The sequence below is a fragment of the Culex pipiens genome, chromosome 1 (genome assembly GCF_016801865.2).
Source record: "Culex pipiens pallens isolate TS chromosome 1, TS_CPP_V2, whole genome shotgun sequence".
In the NCBI taxonomy this organism is placed as follows: domain Eukaryota; kingdom Metazoa; phylum Arthropoda; class Insecta; order Diptera; family Culicidae; genus Culex; species Culex pipiens.
In genome coordinates, this window is record NC_068937.1 from 102,711,491 (window position 1) to 102,735,560 (window position 24,070).

The 24,070-nt window shown below is 36.5% G+C and overlaps 1 protein-coding gene across 1 annotated transcript in view; it reads right to left on the bottom strand.

The window, feature by feature from the left end:
- LOC120430148 (uncharacterized) overlaps positions 1 to 24,070 on the bottom strand; it is a 62,246-nt gene that overhangs the window by 2,375 nt on the left and 35,801 nt on the right. Inside the window, exon 2 of the mRNA XM_052706106.1 lies at positions 1,448 to 1,635. Coding sequence (XP_052562066.1) covers positions 1,448 to 1,635 — 188 coding nt within the window. The remainder of the gene's footprint in view (positions 1 to 1,447; positions 1,636 to 24,070) is intronic.

A 24,070-nucleotide genomic window follows, 5' to 3' on the forward strand; every position in this document is an offset into this window, starting at 1 on the left:
AAACAAAAAACAAAAAACAAAAAACAAAAAACAAAAAACAAAAAACAAAAAACAAAAAACAAAAAACAAAAAACAAAAAACAAAAAACAAAAAACAAAAAACAAAAAACAAAAAACAAAAAACAAAAAACAAAAAACAAAAAACAAAAAACAAAAAACAAAAAACAAAAAACAAAAAACAAAAAACAAAAAACAAAAAACAAAAAACAAAAAACAAAAAACAAAAAACAAAAAACAAAAAACAAAAAACAAAAAACGAAAAACAAAAAACAAAAAACAAAATCCCGTGCCATGTTACATAGAAAAATGGTATGGTTTGTTTTTGCCTTCCTCACTTTACTGAGGAAAGGCTATAAAATCACTCGAAAAACGAACTTTTTAGTTAGACCTCCTAGACCTATCTTCATTTGTACATATCGACTCAGAATCACCAGCTGAGCAAATGTCTGTGTGTTTGGCTGTATGTAGACGTGTGTACCAAATCAATGTCACTGGAATATCTTGTCACAGGCTCAACCGATTTTGGCCGGAATGAGTTTAATCATGTATTTAAAAAGTTATGTTAAAAAAACTGTTTCATATTAAGTTAAAATTATGGTAAAAAGGGTGGTTTTTTCATGAAACCCTCACATGTTATATATTTTTAGAAAGCATATGAGAAGACCTTTCTTGTGGATTAAGAATTTTCAAGATCTGACTTACTTATCTAAAATTACAAGCAGTTTAAAAAATGGTCTGAATTTACATAACCTCAAATGGTCCCGTCTGATCGCCACGAAAATGCCTTAAAGAGGGATGCCATTTTCCTGAAAGGCAGTGTCTGTATAATCTTGACAAAAAGTCTGTAGGATGTCTGTTTTTTTACTCGTCACTTATTTTTATTATAGGGCCTCTTAGGTGCTGCGATCACGTTAGGGGAGATCCATGTGGACACTTTAGGCGATTGTAATCACTCTATAACTTAGAGGAAGGCACCAACCACCTACAGGTGGATTAAGTTACGTTTTTTTTTAAATAAGTAAGTGTTAAATTCCTTCGGCTGCCGATCCCGATGATGCTATGAGACGCGGGTTCGATTCCCGCCTTATCCACTGAGCTTCTATCGGATGGTGAAGTAAAACGTCGGTCCCGGTTTCTCCTGTCTCGTCAGAGGCGCTGGAGCAGAAATCCCACGTTAGAGGAAGGCCATGCCCCGGGGGGCGTAGTGCCAATAGTTTCGTTTTTTTTAAGTGTTAAATTTTAGATTTTTATGAATTTATATGGCATCATTTCTAAGAAGAAAGCTCACCCAAGCTTCTTCTTGCAACACGCAGCGAAAGCATTTCTCTCGCCTCTCCCTCACTTTCACGCAATACTCGCTTCGCGTAAAGCTTTTCGCCCACCAGTGAGCTTTCCCCACCAAAGCTTTTATCCACCAAACTCTTCTCTCCACCCCAACTTTTACTTACCGGTGGACTTTTCATGCTCGTGGAACGTCCGCTCGTCGGTGGCGGCGCTCGGATCCAGCACAAACTCCAGCACGCCGTTCGCCCCCAACGTTGGCCCCACCTTGAGCTTCAGCCCTGGATAGATGATGGCCATGTCCCACTGGAGCTGGCGCTGGGAAATCACGGCACCTGCATTCTCCAGAATGCCTCTGGAGGTGAGTGGTTTTGGTGGAAGTGGCGGAAGAAAAGAAAGGATTAGGGGGATGTTTACAGTGAGAAAAAAAAAACTTTTAAAATTATCTTTTATGTTTCAAAATTTTAAATATTTCTAATATATAAAATAATCCTTTAGTTATAATCTCATTATTTTTAAATGTGTAAAAAGCAGCTCACTCCTCTTCTGAGAATGTGAATTAATTGTCACTGTTTGGAATTGCAGCTGGCTTAGCTCAAAGGACTAGCGGGTAGTAAGGTCACAACATGTTATACAGAACAGGTGACAATTATTGTGCCACGTTACACAACAGTTTCCGTGGGGGTGGTGGGTTGGTGGGTGGTAAACTGTTTATGGCGTTCTTCCTGCCTTTCTGCCTTCCTGGTGTAGGTATGTGAATGGCTCTTTGTTGTGACGGTTAGCACACTTTGCTATAGGTGTTAATGGGCTGTAATAATAATAATGGGGTGCTAAAGAGCATAAGAATAGCACATGTGGTAATTGGTGAGACAGTTGTAGTTGGCAAGAAAAGTCTGATTGGTTGATTATTATCTTCACTGGTAGTCTAGGATCGTAGAAAACGTCACTGGGCTCAGACAAATATGCTTTACCGTAAATGGTAGACAACAATCATGGCTTGAACAGCTGTCCCAATTTGCCAATTTGAGTCCTGATTCACCATTGATGACTGCATTCCGACACACAGTGAATTATTGTATCAATATGTTTTTAAAATATTGTCAGTTTATTTTACAATGATATTGATTCTGGTTTCTTTTTTTAAATAAGAACTGTATTTAAAAAAACGGAGAAGTAGACAATACCTTTCTGTGTCCTTAAAACATTTTTTTGAATAAAAAAGGAATGGATTTCTCGTAATTTGAATGATATTGTTAAAGGTTGAAAAATATTCAAAAATTTATCAACTCTTAAATGAAAAGTAAATTGTTGAATATCTGGTCGACACTCAGTCGACTCTCTCTCTGTGTCGATATAAAAAAGAACCGTCGAGAAAGAGAGGAAATCAGATTGAAGGTATAGAAAAATCCATCGCGATAGGAAAAAATATCGAGAAATTGAAAAGTCAACTATTTAAATATGTAGGAAGTTTGCAAATTTAAACTTATTGAAAAATCGGGGTGAATTTTTTTAATAAAAATACATTAAAAAATGGCTCGAAAAAAATCGGCCAACACATTTTTTTAACTAATGACTTCAAAAATTTGATGTAAATATATCTATAGTTTCTTTTTCAAAAAGTTCTATAAACATATGAAACACCATAACTTATAGGACCTTAAAAAAAATTACTCTGGATATGTGCAATCATGTGAGATCAATGGCAATAAAAAATAATATCATTTTCCTGCGTTGAAAATCAATTATAAGAATGATTGGACTCGTTAACAATTATTTTAACTTGGAAAAAAAAACTATTAAACTTACCCAAGTAACATATTTTAGGCGTTATCAAAGCTGTCACAACCGCTATAAAACCTTTCAGCCAAAACCAACATTAAAAAGCCACTTAGTCTTAACAAACTCCCCAAAACCTCAATAAACCCTATAAAACCCAAAAGGACCTCCGCAAAAGATTGTTACGGCCTATTTATAAAACCTACATAGGAGTTCAAGGCTTTACAATTGAATCCTAGCAACCTCCTTAAAGCCTTAATAAAACCTTTATTAAATCCTTGTTGAGAAATAGGAAAAAATTACATTTCATACGTATTTCATGCGTCTTAAGAAAAACAAATTGTATTCTGGCAAAAAATAAGTCTTTGTCTTGCCAAATGAAATTATGGAGATGGTTGTCAAAAATGGCAATGATGATATGATAGATTTTGGAGATAATTAAAACAATTTCAAAGGTTATTTCTCGCAATTGGTGGCTCAAATTCAGCTGCGGTTGAAATTTTATCAATAAATGTGGGGGAGTTAGAGCCAAAAAATCTACACGCTTCATCAAATATACTTCTTCTGCAATCACAGTTTTTAAGCAAAAAATGTTTAAATTATTTTTGAACTTCTATGGCTGGCTAACGATGCCAGAAATTCATCATAATTAGGCATAAAACCTTGTTAGAACCTATAAGTTAATTCTTGCTTCTTGGTTGCGGTTGCGGTGCTCAAATAAAACTATTAAACAATCAAGATGCTACCTAAACCATAATAAAACTAGGTGGTGGCTAGTTGGTTTAAAAATGTTACTTGGGTAGACCTTTTAAAAACAAATGATCAAAAGAAAACTATTTTTGTCTATAAAAGAAAACTTTTTTGTCTATAACGCATTTTAAAACACTTTTTTCATTCAGAGACTTCCCTCCCTATGATTTTTGTTAGAGATAAGAACGAATTCGGCATAACATAACTTTTTAACATGATTTGTAAGCATTTTTAATACTATGTATAATCAGTTCATAAATCTATGCTTCAGTTATTTTTTTTTTCTATGCACAACGTTAGAGGACCCATTATAAATAGTTTTAGATAAATGTAATTACCAAATAAAGTAAAAAAAAATAAGTACATTTTTTGTTATCTAGGCCAACACAAATTTTATTTATATTGAGTTTACCTCTTCGTTTCAAAATCATTTCTGAAGTTCACTAAAGCTTAAAATTGATATTTTAGTTAAGGGTTACACGGTGTATTTTTTCGAGAACATTTAGATACAAAATTCGACAACGGTGACATATTGCACCATGAGAAAAGGGTTTTTTCACGAAATTTCGCGGGTCCGGCGAAATATTTCGTCGATTTTTGATGAAGATTTTTTTGGATTTTATAGGATGTTTCTTCAAAAAAGTCGCTGAAAATTGATGAATTGATGTTGATATCCTTCAAATTTCTTATGAATATGCCTCGTTTGAATGGGAATTTAATCCAGAATTGGAGAAAGTCACTTTTTTGTTTGCCGAAATTGAGTATATCTCTGCTTATTTTGAACCAAAATTGATACTTTATTTTATGGAAATTATAAAGAGAACTGTTCTCTACAATGTGATTGAATCGAAAATGTTTTAAATGTCATAGTGTTATTTGGCAAAGGATTAAAAAAATATTCGATGATAATGTTCTGAGTAATTCTCTACCAACTCACACGAAATCGGGAAAAGTTGCCCCGACCCCTCTTCGATTTGCGTGAAACTTTGTCCTAAGTGCTAACTTTTGTCCCTGATCACGAATCCGAGGTCCGTTTTTTGATATCTCGTGACGGAGGGGCGGTACGACCCCTTCCATTTTTGAACATGCGAAAAAAGAGGTGTTTTTCAATAATTTGCTGCCTGAAACAGTGATGAGATAGAAATTTGGTGTCAAAGAGACTTTTATGTAAAATTAGACGCCCAATTTGATGGCGTACTCAGAATTCCTAAAAAACGTATTTTTCATCGAAAAAAAACACTAAAAAAGTTTTAAAAATTCTCCCATTTACCGTTACTCGACTGTAAAAAATGTTGGAGCTTGTCATTTTGAGGGAAATTTAATCTTCTTTTCGAATCTACATTGACCAAGACGGGTAATTTTTTCATTAGAACAAAATTTTTCATTTTACAATTTTGTGATTTTTTTAACTTAGCAGAATATTTTTAAGAGTGTAATAATGTTCAACAAAGTTGTAGAGCAGACAATAACACAAATTTTGATATATAGACATAAGGAGTTTGTTTATAAACATCACGAGTTATCGCGATTTTACGAAAAAAAGTTTTGAAAAAGAGACTTTTTGCGTTTTTCTTTGTTTCGTCGTCCGTGTCTGTCGCGGGTGACCATGAACGGCCATGATCGACGACGACCAACTTTTTCAAAACTTTTTTTTTCGTAAAATCGCAATAACTCGTGATGTTTATAAGCAAACCCCTTATGTCTACATATTAAAAAATTTTACAGTCGAGTAACGGTATATGGGAGAATTTTTAAAACTTTTTTAGTGTTTTATTCGATGAAAAATACGTTTTTTTCGGAATTCTGAGTACGCCATCAAATTGGGCGTCTAATTTTACATAAAAGTCCCTTTGACACCAAATTTCTATCTCATCACCGTTTCAGGCTGCAAATTATTGAAAAACACCTCTTTTTTCGCATGTTCAAAAATGGAAGGGGTCGTACCGCCCCTCCGTCACGAGATATCAAAAAAACGGACCTCGGATTCTTGATCAGGGACAAAAGTTACCACTTAGGACAAAGTTTCACGCAAATCGAAGAGGGATCGGGGCAACTGCTGTGTGAGTTGGTGGAGAATTACCCTTCTGCTTAAAAGAAACCCAATAGTTTTTTTTTAATTATTGTGCAACAAATTTAAAATGTAATTTAAAGTCCAGACTCGATTATCCGAAGGCCTTGGAAAAATTCTTCGGATAATCGAATCACAATAAAAATCGTTGACTTATTTTGGACTGTCGCGCGCTGAAATGGCGTTGGTAAAATAATAAAAAAAAACATTTTGTAATGTAATAGACACTCAAAATGGATATTGGATGTTATAAGTAAGACAATTAATAAAAACGAAAAGATTTTTTTTTGTTTGTGATTTGATTATCGGAACTTCGGATTCTGGACTGTAATTTATATTGTTACATATAAACTAGCTCCCATATATCTTTTTAATAATTATCTATTCACAAATCCCATATTCATATCCAATTGAATTTCATCTTTTTTTTTTAAACAGTACAGATGACCTTTGGCCGGGAACCGTGGTGTAGGGGTAAGCGTGATTGCCTCTCACCCAGTCGGCCTGGGTTCGATCCCAGACGGTTCCGGTGGCATTTTTCGAGACGAGATTTGTCTGATCACGCCTTCCGTCGGACGGGAAGTAAATGTTGGCCCCGGACTAACCTAAAAAGGTTAGGTCGTTAGCTCAATCCAGGTGTAGGAGTCGTCTCCCTGGGTCCTGCCTCGGTGGAGTCGCTGGTAGGCAGTTGGACTAACAATCCGAAGGTCGTCAGTTCGAATCCCGGGGTGGATGGAAGCTAAGGTGTAAAAAGAGGTTTGCAATTGCCTCAACAATCAAGCCTTCGAACACCTAGTTTCGAGTAGGAATCTCGCAATCGAGAACGCCAAGGCAATAATGCTGTAGAGCGAATAATATAATTTAATTTTTTTGATGACCTTTGTTGCGAATTTCACATCTACGAAGCATTTTAAATTTCGATCAAACATCTGCTAAATTAAATGTACTCCACCCACGATTCTCACTGCCAACGATTGCTTCAATATCCGAGCTTTTTACAATTAATCTCTTCATTGATGAATGTTTACTGAAGTCCTGCGAAATGAAACTGCCAGTATTTACCGATCAATTCTGTACATACTCTCGGAGCATTCGAAGCAAATAAAATTCGGCAATCAAATAATTGCAATTCGGTGTTTTTGAGCTCTCTTAAGCTGGCTTACTTTTTTTTTCTTTCCGTCTGTCTACCCAACTCCATCGATCGCGGTATTAACCCCGATTACCGGATTAGTGCGTGGCGTTGGCCGAATTTGGGCAGTGTGCTGATTCAAAATCGCACTCTCCCTCGATAAAGCTCATCCACCCGCACTTGCCTCACACGTTTCCCGGCCACTTGCTGTGTGCAACATTGATGCCAACGGTAGCTCTCCGTTGCCAGCCACTATCACAAATTTCTCCCACCCTTGAAATTTCTCCTCCCCCACCAGCACCCACTCAACCACCCCCAATTGAAGCGGCTTAATTCAGCTCGTATTTGTGCTTGGTTGAGCCGTCATGTGTCGTCTTTGAATGTGTTTAATTTTATTTTTATTTTTGTATAACACACTATGGAAGCGATTGCTCAAACTAGCCCCAACCTACGGTCGACCGAAGTTGGCATCAAACATCAAATGAAGGATAAGTTTGGAACCATATGAGAGGGTGTATGCTGCTGGTACGAAATGCACGAGTGGCCTCCACCCCTCCTCCCCCCCCCCCCCTTACTTGTTCAAACTCGTTGCCTCGTTTGGAATTCAGCACGGAAGCTTCACTCAATCACATCAAATTGGCTCGTGAGTGCCATTGCTAAGCTCGAGTGAAAGAATTTGGCTGCGCCACTACACTGCTGCTACTATCAGAGTACGGTTTTGTTATGTACATTGCTAATCCAGAAAACCGAAACGTACCTAGTACAGATGTTCAGCAGCACTGACCAACTTCAACATCGAAAGCTTTCCTGGCAAACGAACGATAGCCGGAAAGAATTTGGAACTGGGCTGGCAAACTTATTGACTCGATTTGGGAGGATTTGGATGAAAATTGAGAGCTTGTTTATTTGTTTTCTGTGTGTTCTAGGAAAGGTCCAGAATGCAATTTGAGAATTCGGGAGAAAACTGGGAAATGGCTGTTTTCCAATTTGCTATTGAATTTGCCCGAATTGATTGATAATTTTGTCTGATTCTTGGGATTGCAGTATTAGATTGGGACTGTTTCACAAAATTGGAAAGGACATACATGAGCAATTCTCTATCAAAACCGAAAATGGATTTTATTTGTATTGTTTTGATTAGGCTCAAAACTTTGTGGGGGCCTTCCCTATTTTGTGTCATTGGTTCACCCATACAAGTCTCCACACGGAGAGACCGTGCCCAGAAATTTTAACAATTAAAATTGTTGATTTTACTTTCGTAAATTTTAACAAAAACGTACTTGTCACTGCCAATTTTCAGTTAAATTAACCAAAATTTAGTATTAATTTAATAACCTGTTTGTTGAAAATGCTAAAGGCAAAAAGCTAACAGATTTCCCGAACTCGAATGAACGTGCTCGACTGTTAGCTTTGGTTTTAGGAAAATCAAAAATTTTGTTGGTTGAATATAATTTACATTTGGTTGAATATTTAAAAGATGAACTTGGGTTTGTTTACGTCTGTCATTTGAAGTCAGGATTCGAACGAGAGCGGTCGATTTGTTGAGTTTGTGTTGTTAATTATGAAGTGAGAGGATGTGAAAGGTGAAAATTACACTATTTAGCTAATGTTGAAGTGGTAAATCAAAGTGTTGCAACTGGGGAGCTGGAATTGGTGAGTAGGTTTGTTGATGATTTCTTTGCAGGTGATAAACTATGAAGAGCAAGAGGACAGCCTTCGCCATGAGGACCTCCAATGCGAGTGAGTTGAACACGTTATAAGAATGTTTGATGGAAAGAGAGGGCAGTAGAAGAGAGATGCGGGCCAACTCTTCACGGATAGAGCAGCCCGGGCAAATTTAACAAAATGTTGGTTAATCCAAGTAAGTATGGGTTTATTTTTGCACAATAATTTATCTAATGTGATTCTTATTAGAAAACTGAATCATTAAAAAGCTTCGTGCTTACGACGGATAAAATCTTAATGAACCATTATTTTTTTTCAGAATCATCAATTATTAAATACATAGAAATGTCATGTGTACACAACATAAACAACATAAAAAATAGAGATGAAGAAAAAAATATAAAAAAATAAAAATATATAAAATATATAAATAAAGATAATTATTATCTTAAAAGTATTGTTGCAATACGACTGCTCAATAAACTGGTAAGTTAAACTCATAATATTTTGTTCAGGAATCGGAGTACGTTGAATAAATTGAATCAAATGCAGTGAAAGTGTGTTGCCAAAATTATTTTTTTAAATAATGCAAGCTTGGTAAGTAGCATTATTGATATTTCTTCTTTCCTCAATATAATTTTATTTATTTACGTTCCTTTTTTCAGTTTATAGCTGAAATTAAGAATTTTGTATTAAATTACTAATACATTTCATATGTCTATTTGCAGCAAAATGTTCACTTTAATGAAAATTCTGTGTCCAACCACAAGAAAAATATCTAAACCTGAGACCATTGTAGATGATGATGACTTATCGGATGATTTCACAGTGAAGGTAAGTGGATACAACACTTAATTTTTATTTTATAATTTTTAAAAACATTAATCAAACTTTACATGTTTTATAACAACAGTTAAAAAAAAGTTTTGTTTTGATGCTTTTTAACAGTAACTTAACAACTTCATGCAAAAAAAAAAAAACAAATTAGTACAAAACGTTAAAATTTCAGGCAGAATAAATGCTAAAATAAAAACACTCAGCATTAATTTGTGAGGCATTATTACAAAATTTACTGCAAATTCAATAAAAATATTGCTAACAACAGCTAATTATTGACTACATGTACGAATATTTTTCTGTATTCAAGTAAGACAATAGTTAAAATATAGCTAGAAATTCGGCCCAGCCTATATCGTTAGATAATTGAAGAAAATATATATCAACACTTACATAAATTATGTCTAATTAAGAAATGTTTTGTTATAAAACACTAATAATTTGCTGCATGCAAAAATATTTCGGTTGATACAACGAAAAAAAATTGTTGAAAAATAGTTGAAAAACATTTCCCAGCCAGTTTTTAACAGAATATTCCACAATATTTCAGCTGAAAACAAGAAATTTTTAGTTAATTTTCTGAAAAAAATATTCTAGCAGTCGACTGCTAGAATTTTTTTCGGCCATTTAACCAACAAAAATGGCAATTCCAAGTATTTTTTTAGTTAATTTTAATTACCGGTGGTCAGCAATTTCGGGTTAACAAAATCAACAATCGATTGTTGAAAAAAAGCTGTGTAAAAAATTAACCCATACTTTTAGTTAAATTAACCAAGATTTTCTTAGATTTGCCCCGGCCGGTCTCTCCGTGTGGACCTCCTGATTCCCATACTTGGCGATCAGTTAAAATCACTTTGTATGTTATATCAAGGTTCAAGGTATATTCCATCCAGTCCTCGTTCATAAACACATGTGGATCTATGTTAAGTTCTTTTAAAATTCCTAAATGTTCTATAAGGCTATTCTTGAATAAATTCTCAGTTCTTCTTAGTCTAAGCGCACTCTTACCAGCCTCCATTTGCACGTATTGATACAACGGGAGGAGATGAAGAGCAGCATTTAGAGCATTCGTTGGTGTACTTCGCATTGCTCCAGTGATGGATATGCAGATTAAACGCTGTAATTTTTCTAGTTCTAGAGCAAGGTTTGAAAAATCAATTGTTTATAGAAATCTATGAGTCTTTGCATTCTTTAAAACATGGTCTGTTCTTTGATTTTTTTTTTCCTCAAAATAATTTGTGTTCATTTTTTGTATGCTTTTGAACAAAACATTTTTGAAGAACAAAAAAAATACATAGGGTTTAGAAAAAAATACACATCAAAAGTTGAAGAGATTGTTTTTACTACATGTTTGTATGGTTTATTTTTGCATTTATTTGGCATGATTAGGCCGATGCAAATATTTTTCAAAGTTTTTGTCTCTCGGCTCTGGCCGGGGTGGAGAGGGGGAGTGCAAAAAGTGTTTTAAATGCATTTTACACTAGTTCAGTTGTTTTGCAATCATAAGTTTTCAAAAAATGTTAGAATTACCGAAACCAACAATTTAAGGAAAAAAAAACACTAAATGAGATACTAAACATCGAACATTTTAAAAAAATTCAAAAGATTTTTAAATCAACCCAAACATGCTTAAAAATGATTCTTAACGCAGGGGAATGCATTTTAAATTGATTTCAGCTGATTGCACTTAACTTTCCTTTAAAATTTCAAAGTTTAAAAAAAATATTTTTTTTGCTCCCTGATTTTTCGGACCAACTTTCAAAGTGACAAAAACTTTAAACAAAATTTGTACCAGCCTTAGTTATTTAAAAAAATCATTTTTTTCTGAGTTTTGCATTCTATAAAACATGATTAGTTCTTAAGAAACAATTATCAGATTTTTTTCAATTAATTTGAGAAAGGGTGATTCGACATTCATTAATTTAGTGATTTTTAGATTTATATCTGTGAGGTCTTGTATCAATACAAGATTCAATTGAATACAAATCTATGGAAAATTCGAGGTGCAGTTTAAATATTAAAAAAAAAGATTTTGATGTTATGTACACTCATACATAAATTCAAGCAATTCTTCTATTTTTTTAAGGAAAAAAAATCGGCGATACGTCCGTCGGCAAAACGTTCCATTTGGCTAAACGATTTTTGTCGAAATATTCCAGATACATTATTTAAAATATTTACTTGACTTTTGAACAAGTTATAACTTAAATGGATTTTTTTCTAAAAATCATGCAACTTTCATTGAGATTGAAACTGTAAAATAAAATAATGTCAATGAATTGCTAAGCTGCTGCTGCTCTAGATATTAACTTTCACAGATATTATCTATTGACTCACAATCGAAAAAAGGAACAAAGCTCTGTTTGTCTGTGTGCATTAGGGTGACAAGGAAAATTGAAAATTTTGAAAAAAAAAACTCTACAGATTACGTCATGATTCGAATTCCCGGACGCTTCGAAACCCGGACACTTCATTTTGTTTTATCAATTATTTGAATATAAGTTCGCATTATGAATGCCAAAACTGTGTTATTTGATGAACTCCAACATCAACTTTCATTTAAAGTTTGTTTGAACGCTGTAGTTAGTGCCAAAACAATTAAATACAATAAAATTATAAGTTTACCAAAAATGCGAAACATTTCACTTGAAATATTTCATAGGCGTTCGAAGCACCGGGAAGGCAAAGCAGAAATTTATGGTTACGATTTCCTTAAATTCTAGCAAATTTTTATATAAACTATCGATTGTTTTGATGTGAACAGCTTATTTGAGACCTAAAGAATGCCATTCACTAACATTTCAGTCCAAATTTGTACGATTCATAAGTAAAATCGAGTATCCGGAATTCGAAGCAAAAGTGTCCGGATTTCGAATCAGCTTTTATCAGTGTCCGGGATTCGAAGCACAACAAGTCATCTTAATTTTGAAATTCTGATGAAAAATTGTTTGAAAAGGCATATTTTGCATGCATTTTCTTGAAACTGACTGTTTATACTACATCCTGATGATATTTCTACATTTCCAACTTATTACATGATTTTTTGCCAGCTATAACAAAAATGATTTGCTACTAAGTGTCCGGATTTCGAATCATGAAGTTATTGCATGCAATTTTTGTATGTATGCAACAGTGACGAACCGTTCTAACTCTCCATACAAACATTGGAGAAAAACCATTCGGCCCTGTCTAACTATTTTGGAAAAATTCAAAGTGCACGTGTTTCTGGGGACCCCAAAGTTCATGCTTCCCCTCTAGGTGAGCCTGCGTAGTCATTTCTGTGATTTTTTGTAAGTCACCCAAGTAACATTTTTTTTCCAGGAGTTCTACAAGAGCTCTTCAATATAGCTACAGCATAGCAGTTTGGACCGCGGTAGGATAAAATTCTCTTCAAAACTTCTACAGGAATTTGGAAGAGTACTTGAAGAGAGTTTTATCCTACCGCGGTCTAAACTGCTATGCTGTAGCAATCTTGAAGAGCTCTTGTAGAACTCCTGGAAAAAAATGTTACTTGGGCAGTGTAATAAGTAACTGTGACAATTTTGAGCCAAATCGGTTCAGGTTTAGGGGTCGCTTTTTATCGTGAAAGTTTATATGGGAAAAATCGCAAATATGTATGGGAAAAAACATCGCACCCAGCTGGCGCGGGTCTCTTTGCCCAAGCGTGAGTTTCTTCTAGGACATTCGATTTCCTATAATTTTGTCCAAGGACAATGCGATGAAAAGAAATCGGCTTATATGCTTTGAAGTATATAAGGGGTATAATAGAAGTTTATAAGAAAATACTTTTTTCTAATACAAAATCACTAAAAATCAAGATCAACTCGTATCGTTTTGCAACCTTCTGCAAAGATGTAGGGAATAACATTTCCTACAAGAATCTAACTTTTGGGCAATTTTAGGCGAGACCTGTGCTACCTGGCAGAAAAATACTGAAACGATGTTTTTCTCGATGCATTTTTGCGATTTTCCCCGTATAAAATTCAACGATAAAAAGCGACCCCTTAACCTTAACCGATTTGGCCCAAAATTGGCACAGTTACTTATTATTGCCTAAAGAATCGAGCCAGAGTGTATCCCTGATGTCGATTTTTTTATTGCCACCCTAGTGTGGATGTGTCCCGCCCGTGTGGACTCACAATCCAGAGGTTGCTGGTTCGAATCCCGCAGCGGGTGCTCCGAATATTCCAAGTGTAAATATGGGTATCCGGTTCCGTCGCTCCGTGCCGTACTCAAACACTTAGGAGCCCAGGGCGGCGAAGTCCTTGCAGTTAAAAGGAAGACACTAGTGGTTGGTACTACACCCAGAACTGGGCATCGGCATACGAGAGGATAAAGAGCACAATTCGGTAGTAAAATGGTACTGTGTGCGGACGGAGAGGATAAATCCCGAAATTGCCGTGAGTACTTTACTCATGGGTTCATTTTCCAAAAAAGTTCATCTATCAAAAAAAAAAGTACCGGTACCGAGATTCGAACCTAAGACCTTCAGCTTATTGAACCGTGCCTTTGCCGTATAGGCCACCATGGTTCGGTGACTTAGTGGCGGTCATTTGTCCATATAAGCCACTCAATAGGATGAACTCGTCAATGAACGAATGAACACGCGAGAGGTCTTTACTCACGCCAAATAGTACTTTCCTCACGTTTCTTTTCGGGAGGACTTTCCCCTCGTTCTTTAACTTTGGGTGTAGCAATGGTGGCCGACAGCTATAAAGTCAACTTCGTTATTCGTAGTGTGTATGTGTGTTACCACGTGGGTCTCGTGGCGCAGGGGTAGCGGCTTCGGCTGCCGATCCCGATGATGCTATGAGACGCGGGTTCGATTCCCGCCTTATCCACTGAGCTTCTATCGGATGGTGAAGTAAAACGTCGGTCCCGGTTTCTCCTGTCTCGTCAGAGGCGCTGGAGCAGAAATCCCACGTTAGAGGAAGGCCATGCCCCGGGGGGCGTAGTGCCAATAGTTTCATGTGTGTTACCAAATAAGACTCAGTTTTCTTGGCACTGGCAGAACCGATTGAACCCAAACCTGTCTCATTCGACTCGGTTTAGAGTTTCATATATTGCAATTAAGCTGTTCTTAGTTCAAAAGTTATCAATACACCAATATATCCAATATCCCTACATCGTTGGCAAAATTACTGAGATATCTTTCCAACATAACTAATAGTGTACAGATCTGGAAATCCTGACACAAGTTATGACAACTTTAGTGATATTTAAATACCGTCAACTGGGGTGAATCGGGACACATGGGGTGAATTGGGAACAGTTTTAACCATGTTGGAGCACAATATTTTGTTTTTTCTGATTGGCTTCGATTAGAACAGACTCGGACCAACAAAATGTGTACATCTGTTTCCAAATTTAAAAGCTTTAAGTGCTCTGAAAACTGCTCTCCCTATTCAGACTGTAGTCCCGATTCGCCCCAGATGACGGTACTTTTTTGAAGCCGGACCACACTGATCAGTATGAAAATCATGTCCGGATTCATCATTCGATTTATAGTTGGAGAGGTAACCAAAGTTCATCGTAACAAAACCAAAAGTTTGAAGATCTGGCAGCCCTGACTCAACTTAAAATTATTTACGAATCTTTTGTGTTACACTTTAAGGTCAGAAGTGAGGAAGGCACCACCAACATAGGTGGATTAGGTAAGTTTTGTGCTTATATTTAATTCATCCTTCTCACCTAAAATCCAATGGATCATGGTCGATAAAGTTGGGCACAATTCTCGCCGCCGGGTTGGAATCGTCCTTGATCATAAGCACCCCACTTGCCAGCGTTAGGTTGCTGGCTTCTTCCAAGAACTGCAGTGATGCTAACGCTTGCTGACCGGCACATTGCATCAACCCCGCCGAGGGGGTCATTTTGATGCAGTAGTCGAACGTATCCAGCTCCGCCGACGCTAGCTCGTGAAGGAGCAAATTTATCACCAACCAGGGGGTTATCAACCGCAGTAGGAGGGTCATCTTGATCCTTTTTTGTTTTCTTCTTTGAGATCTTTTTGTAAGCCAAACGGAACCAAAATGTTTTTCCTTTTCTTGTCACTTTTTGTCTTTCAAATTGGATGAATCCCTTCTCACACAGCACAAATCACGAGGAAATCCTTTTGTTCATTGTTGAGTCCTTTTTCAAAGTCTGTTGCTTCACAGGGATGTTTCCTTGCTATATTTTTCTTCAATCTCACTGATAAAGAATGCTCACAAAGAATGGTCAGGATTCAAAGTTCAAAAGGGAAAACACACCGCCCCCGCACAAAACTGTTCTTTTCTTCTGTTAGAGCCAAAAGCTAAGGGACCTGGCACCTGTTTGTGGCCAAGATTTTGCGTGCCAACTGAAAATCCTGTCACGAGGCACCGATGTATATATAACCGAGTGCCTCCGGGGGTGCCATTTTTCACGAGCCCATAACCAGACCACAGAAAAGCCTCAGACAGGTAGTCAAAATCCAAAAACAATGGACTCCCAGCGCTTGGGTTTGGATTTGGCCGGGAAAACCAACAAGCCACCCCTCTCGTGGGAAAAAACGCTGTCAACCGCGAAGACCTGCCCCGCGTAATCATTGTCGACGACGGCTTCCGAGCGGCTCAAAACGTGCCTTTTGGAACCAGATCCAGATGTGTTGTGGGTCACCCGGTAGGGAGCTTTGGAGACTAAGTGATGGCAGTGATGCCAGATGATTTTAAATTTTTTTTTTGCAAAAATGTTTGCTATTTAAAAAAGAGTTTCAAAAATTCACCCAAAGAAAAATATATATCAAAATTTGCAACAGTGGATTTGCTGCAGAAAATGTTACATTTTATAACATTTTTTGCAGCAAACTCATAGCTCATTTTTGCCCGCGTATAAACATGTCAGCGATCTGCAGTTCTCACCAACACATAAAATGCTGGCGCGATCCCGAGCAACTTTTTAAAGAGAAGAATAAGAAGAACAAAAACCAAAAAAACAAAAAACAAAAAAACAAAAAACAAAAAACAAAAAACAAAAAACAAAAAACAAAAAACAAAAAACAAAAAACAAAAAACAAAAAACAAAAAACAAAACCAAAAAACAAAAAAAAACAAAAAACAAAAAACAAAAAACAAAAAAAGCGATTTAAAGACACAAATAATATTCCCAAAGGGTGTAACTCTAAAACATCACTGTTTACACGAAATTTGATTTCTGATTCGGATTCAGCGGCCAAAATTACTATAAAAAAGCATATCCTGACCTTTGTGACACATGCTTGCAACATCGTGTAATTAGTAGGCCTTGCTTCTGAATTTTGAGAAATTTTGAAAATTTGTGCTTTTTTTCTCGCTAAAACTCAAATATCTCGGCTCTGGAGTGTCGAAATTGCATTTTCTCAGAAGTAAAAATGTTTGCCATGAAATTTCCTACAAGTTGCAGGTATTGGTTTTACTGGGAAAAATAGGCTACTCTAAATTAAATGAGCATTTTGATTTTTTTTTCGAAAAAATGCGATTTTTTCGACATAAATCCGCCTGGGAGAGTCCAAAAACTTAAGTTTTGGTCCAATATTGATAGTGCATCTTAATCTATGGACAAAAACCTATCGTTTGAAGATAATACTCACCAGATCGAATCAGTTTTTGTATTGATTCCAAGCGATTTTAGAAAATTTGTTCAAAATAGTGACTTTTTTCAGTAAATCGACTAGGGGGTGCGAGAAAGTATTTTATTATTTTTTCTTGCCTAAGAAAACATTGTTCCTAACATCATAATCTATCATTTAAGAAGTGATCACCTGAAATTCCTCGACATGACCTCAAAATGGGACAGGCTAGTGGCCACCCTTTGTTCTTTATTTGCCTTCGCTTCTCGCTCGGTTTTCTTCAGCCTTCGATTGGAATGGGTCGTCAAAAGTCAAACGTCAAAAGACTTGGCGCGTTTGTTATGTTTATGGCGTTTGCTAATTATTTACATGTTTCGAGATTATTTTTCAAGTGAATGAAACCAATGTGCAAAAGAACATGTTGCCGGTAGTTGGAAGCAATTTCATATTTTAAGGGGTTTGAAAACGTTAGCACAAGTGAAAAGATATTGATGGCGACTTTCGTTAAGCAGTTAACCTCTCATCTTGCGTGTGGATGTGTGTGCCACCAAAATGATGAGAAATGGTCTCGCAAAATAGAAATTATGATCAAAAGTGCATTAAATTTGATCTTTTTGGTCAGTAAATGGCATCAATTTGCGTGCTTACTTGAGGCGGTGCTGTTGCTGGTATGTTTATAGCCTAAATAGTATTTTTGGAGTTTTAATCGAGCATAGGTGTTTGATTAGAAAGGGTATATTTCCCCTATTCCTTGTGGTTTCAAATATTGATTTAAAAAAATAATTCTCAAATTCAAAGATTTAAATTATACATAACTGGCAACACTGCCCGGTGGCACGCGCTCCTACCGCAGCGCCTTCCACGAAAGGTTTTTGGCAAATTCGCGGAAAATTTACATAATACGGAATCCACCGGCCTGCGGTGATGGTATATCACAGACAACAAAGTATACACACAGCCCACCACCCGCTTCATCCGGAGCTTCGGTCGTCGTCGGCAAGACAAAGTGAGTCCGCAGAATTACATGACTGACACGAGGTGAAACTGAACTCCACAGAAGAGCACGTGGCAAGCGTGCTGATTGATGGAAATGTTTGGGGGTGGTGGGGGTGGGAGGGTTGTGCGTCGTGGTTCACAATTGAATTCGCAAGGTGCTAAAATTTGGTTTTATTACGTGGAAGAGCCACTTTTTCCCATGGACACCTTTCACCGATCCCCTCGGCTCTAGTGCGGTCAAAACTTGGCGACTAGGGTGAATTTAGGTGCGTGGGCGGTTGAGTGGTGACCAGCGAAAAGGGCCACCGTTTAGCAATCTGGGGACGGTCATTAAAATTATACGATCCAGTTAAGCTGCTTGATAGTGGAGTTGTGGTTTGACCTCCCGCGGTGATGCAATTTAGGGCTTTTCAGGTTGTATAATTTCTCGTTACAAGGTTGGAGATTGCCCTAGTTTTGGTGATAGGTCGTTGTTATCGCGTGATTTATGAGTGCACACTGTTTAACTGTTATTACTATAAATAAACGCGCCATACTAACCCCAAAAACAACAACAAAATAACCACAGTTCGGGAAATGATTACGTCAAAACGCTCAAACACAATTACGTGACCGCAATGAGTTTATTAAAAGGAGAGAAGGAGTTTTCCAACCGTAACAACGGAGCCAGACTTAATTAACGGGTCAAAAATTCGCAAACCGGCTGCGCACTTTTGATGTCAGATACCGAAAAATCATCCAGGGAAAGACAATGAGCGGTGCATTTCACCCAAGCGAAGTACCGTCTTCTGCTAGTTAGTCGGTTTGGAGCACAGTTAAAACAGAAAGGCAGAAAAGCAGAAACACAGGAGAGCAGAAAAACAGAACAAACGAAGAAATTAAGACAAAAAAAAACGGAGAAGTAGAAAATCAGTAATGCAGTTAATCAAGAAAGCAGAAACATATAAAATCTAAAAAAGAACATTAAAAAAATGAAAAGCAGAATAACTAAAGCAGAAACATAATAAATCTGAAAAGCATTACATCACAAAATCAAAAAAAAAAAGCAGAAACGCTTAAAAGTAGTAAAGCAGAAAGGCAGAAAAGCAAAAATGCTGAAACGCGATTGTTTAAACTCCATATTATTATTTCTTATCTGAAAATCTTATTTGAAAAACACAAAAAAAAACAAGAAAGACAGAAAAGCAGGACACACCAAAAATGTATATGCAGAAATTGAGTCTGAAAAGCAGAACATCAAAAACACCTGCAGGCAGAAATATAGAAACATAAAAATCGTAAAATCATAAAATCAAGAAAATTTGAATGGCAGAAAAGCTGAGAAGCAGAATTCCAGAACTGCAGGAAATCAAAAAGAAGCGAAAAATCTGTAGAGAATTTAGAGAAAAAAGCAAAAAAGAAGAAAGACAGGAGCCCGCTTCAGCAGAAAATCAGTAAAGTGAAAAGGAAGGAAGTGGAAAAAAAGGAAGTGGAAATTCAAACATCAGAAATGCAGAAAATTTTAAAAGCAAAAAGACAGTTCAACACAAAAGCAGCTGGGTTAAAGAAAACCTAGAAGAGAATAATCTCTTCAAATAAAGTTCTAAGCCAAATAAAGCAAAAAAGCTAGTTAGCCTAAAAGAAGAAAAACAGAAAATCTGAAAAAAAAAACAGGAAAGTAGGCAATTAGCGGCGAGAAATATTAAACTAACCTAGGACAGAAAGAGGAGAGACCGAATTGAAGATCGCGACAACAGTTTTTTCAAACCTTTCTGTCACATATTGGATAGATCCAGACAGGGTGCTGGCAGTTATAAGGAAAAAGGAGGTGAAGGTGGTTGGTGCCTTCCTCACATTCGTTGAAAAGGCCATTTAATTACCTATCCAAAGATAGGTCGCATGATATATTTGGACAACGTTTTCATCAAAATATCTGAGATCTGACCTCCAAAAAGTGTATATATAACACTTAAGTGCTTATAACTTTTGATAGTGCTGCCAGATTTTCAATGTTTTGGTCTCGTTGGAAAGGTCTTTTAATTACCTGTTCAACGACAGGTTGCATGATAGATCCGAACGACGTTTTCATCATGATATCGGAGATCCGGCTTTCAAAAGTACATAAATAACACTTAAGTGCTAATAACTTTTGATAGGGTTGTCAGATCTTCAATGTATTGGTCGCGTTGGAAAGGTCTTTTAGATACCTTTCTTAAAAATGTTTAACATGACGGGGTTTCTTACAAAAACCACCCTTTTTACAATCTTCCGAACTATTGTTAAAATCGTTTTTTTAGCATAACTTTTGAAGTACTTAACTAAACTGCATAATTTTTAATAACGACTTATGGGATCCCAAGACGGATCGAATGATGTCAAAACGGACAAAATCGGTTAAGCCAGTCTCCAGATAATCGATGACAATTTTTTGATCAACATCCCACCACACACACATACATTTGCTCAGAATTTTATTCTGAGTCGATAAGTATACATGAAGGTGGGTCTAGGAGGTCTAATTGAGAAGTTCGTTTTTCGAGTGATTTTATAGCCTTTCCTCAGTAAGGTGAGGAAGGCAAAAATACGAAAACATAAAATCATATAAATTAGAAAAGCAAGAAGGCAAAAATGGAGAAGAGCAGAAAGGCAAATTAACTCACGGTGTAGTTTTTAGAACAAACTAATGATAAAAAAATTCGGTATGTCTGATTTTTGGCACCGTGAAAGAAGGGCTCTTTCCAGACATTTTGCGGGGTATACCGAAATATTTCGTCGGGGGGTCTAGTGCAACATTTTTTTTGAAGATTATTTTTCGATTTTATGGGATATATGTTCAAAAAAGTCACAGAAAATCGGTGCATTCATGTTGATATCACTCAAACTTCTTATGAATATGCCTTGGGGACTCTAACCAACTATATTTGAGCAATATTCGACCTCCAATAAAAAAAAAACGAACCAAATTTACCAGATTTCTAGCTTTCTTTGAAATTACCCCAAAATCCAAGCTGGAAACCCCGATACGACCGAAAGTAAATCTTTTCTTTGTACAACTTGTCATAAAATAACAGCAACACATTGCCCGGATACAAATTTGAGCATTAAACAATGCAAACAAAACTTACTGATTTAATAAGCTGTTTATTACCCAATAGGAACCAAAAAATATTTTTTCAATCCTCTGCCACATTACTCCATTACATCTTAAAACATTTTTGAATCAATCACATTGTAGAAAACAGTTTTCTGAACAAGTTCCATAAAAAAGTATCAGTTTTGGTTCAATATAAGCAGAGATATGCTCAATTGAGTTGCTTTGGAGGATTTGAACGGTGCGCGTCGCGGTTATCACGCAGGATTTTCGTTGCCGTTTCCGTCTTTGTTTTCCCCCCGATTGTGTGTGTATTTCGACCCGGGTGATTTCGCGATTGTTTGACAGTTGCTTTGGAGAATTTGAACGGTGCGCGTCGCGGTCATTACGCAGGATTTTCGTTGCCGTTTTCGATTGTGTGTGTTTTTCGGTCCGGGCGGTTTCGCGTTTTCGCATTTTATTTTATTTGGTTTTATCTTTCCACAGCCGGCTGTCTAAGATTGAATCATTTATGCTAAACTCAACACCAAATAACCGGGAATAATCTCATCCGCATCCTCCGACTGTTTGCCTTGAGAATGCATAATACATCACACCATTAAACAAAATTTATTGATTATTGGGTCGCATCATCATCCTCTATGTTGAATCCTGGCCATTACCCTTACCCACTAACAAAATCCCAAGTAGAAGTAGTTTTCCGGCACACGTGGGGGTGTGGATATCGTATAGAACCCACCCTTGGTAGCAACCTGTGCTAACTAACATTCCCGTCCCAATCCCCCGAGATCTACAAACTGACATGGCGGGCGCCGTTGGTGGTCAATGACTGTTACCTATTTGCTTCAGATCTAGTTTTAATGATCTTGATGTTTTATCTTTTCAACGCATTCATACATGCTGTTGATAAGGGAAACACCATTAGATCGTTCAAGCGTATGGTCGGTTGTATTGATAGGATATTACGGTCCTGTTCAGCAACGGAGAAGGACAACCATGGGTGGTCTCTCATGCTCATGCTCATGCTCAATATAAGCAGAGATATGCTCAATTTCCTGGAATAAAGAGTGCCTTTCTCCAAAATTTCTTAATTTAATTACCTTTCACACGATGGGCAGTTTTGTAATGAATACTATAAATTAATTCTCATGAATTTCGTCAAAACTTGTTATAATTTTAATGTTTCAATAAAATATTATCATCATAAAAAATATCTTAGTAGGCAGTGCCCATTATGTGAAAGGTAATGACATCAAGAAAATTTTGGAGAAAGGCACTATTTATTTCAGGAAATTGGGCATATCTCTGCTTATATTGAACCAAAAGTAATACTTTTTTATGGAACTTGTTCAGAAAACTGTTTTCTACAATGTGATTGATTCAAAAATGTTTTAAGATGTAATGGAGTAATGTGGCAGAGGATTGAAAAAATAATTTTTGGTTCCTATTGGGTAATAAACAGCTTATTAAATAAGTAAGTTTTGTTTGCATTGTTTAATGCTCAAATTTGTATCCGGGCAATGTGTTGCTGTTATTTCATGACAAGTTGTACAAAGAAAAGATTTACTTTCGGTCGTATCGGGGTTTCCAGCTTGGATTTTGGGGTAATTTCAAAGAAAGCTAGAAATCTCGTAAATTTGGTTCGATTTTTTTTTTGGAGGTCGAATATTGCTCAAATATAGTTGGTTAGAGTCCCCAAGGCATATTCATAAGAAGTTTGAGTGATATCAACATGAATGCACCGATTTTATGTGACTTTTTTGAACATATATCCCATAAAATCGAAAAATAATCTTCAAAAAAAATGTTGCACTAGACCCCCCGACGAAATATTTCGGTATACCCCGCAAAATGTCAGGAAAGAGCCCTTCTTTCACGGTGCCAAACATCAGACATACCGATTTTTTTATCTTTGAGGTCTTGAAAAAATACACCGTGAACTGAAAAGCATTAATGCAGCAAAAGAGGAAACCAGAAAAGCAAGCAGCATAATCAAAACTAGAGCTGGTGCGAATAGGTAACAGTCATTGGCCACCAACGGCGCCGGCCATGTCAGTTTGTAGATCTCGGGGGGATTGTGACGGTAATTGTAATGTTACTAAGCACAGGTTGCTACGAAGGGTGGGTTCTATACGATATCCACACCCCTTCGTGTATCGGAAAAACTACTACTACTTGGGATTTTGTTAGTGGGTAAGGGAAATGACCAGGATTCATCATAAAGGATGATGATGTGACCCAACAATAAATAAATTTCGTTTATCAGGGTAATGTATTATGCTCAAGGCAAACAGTTAGGTGCTGTGGATAAGACAATTCCCGTGTATTTGCTGTAATTCAATCTTAGACCTAAACAGAAAACCAAAATAATATGTAATAAGTGAAATATTATACTCAGCGAAGCAATTTTGCATAGAGTAAAACTGCGTAATTGAAAACGAACCTTCCCATGAGAAAAAAAATCAAATCATAAAACTAAGCAACCGGTTGTTTTGTGTATCAAAAGCACGACTAACGAGAGAAACTATCGCGACATTTCTACTGTACCACCTACGCTTCAGAACAGAATGTCATGAAACGTTATTTTAAAATGATCCTCAAAGGAACGATCTCACCAAAAGTTTTGCATCTGCACCATTTAAAACAAAAATGCCAAAACTCTGCCGACGAAAGAACGCGTGCAATCAAGCGACCGACGCAGAAAAAAAGCGACCCGAAAAGCAAAAAATCAGCAAAGCAGAAAAACGGAAAGCAGAAAAACGGAAAGCAGAAAAGCAACAAAGCAGAAACGCTTGAATGAAGGCAATCAGAAATGTAAAAAGCAGAAAATCCGAAAAAAAAACTGAAATGCTTTAAAGCAGAAGAACCGAATTTCAGAATAGCAGGTTAACAGGAAAGTAACAAAACAGAAACACATAAAATAAGAAAGGCAGAA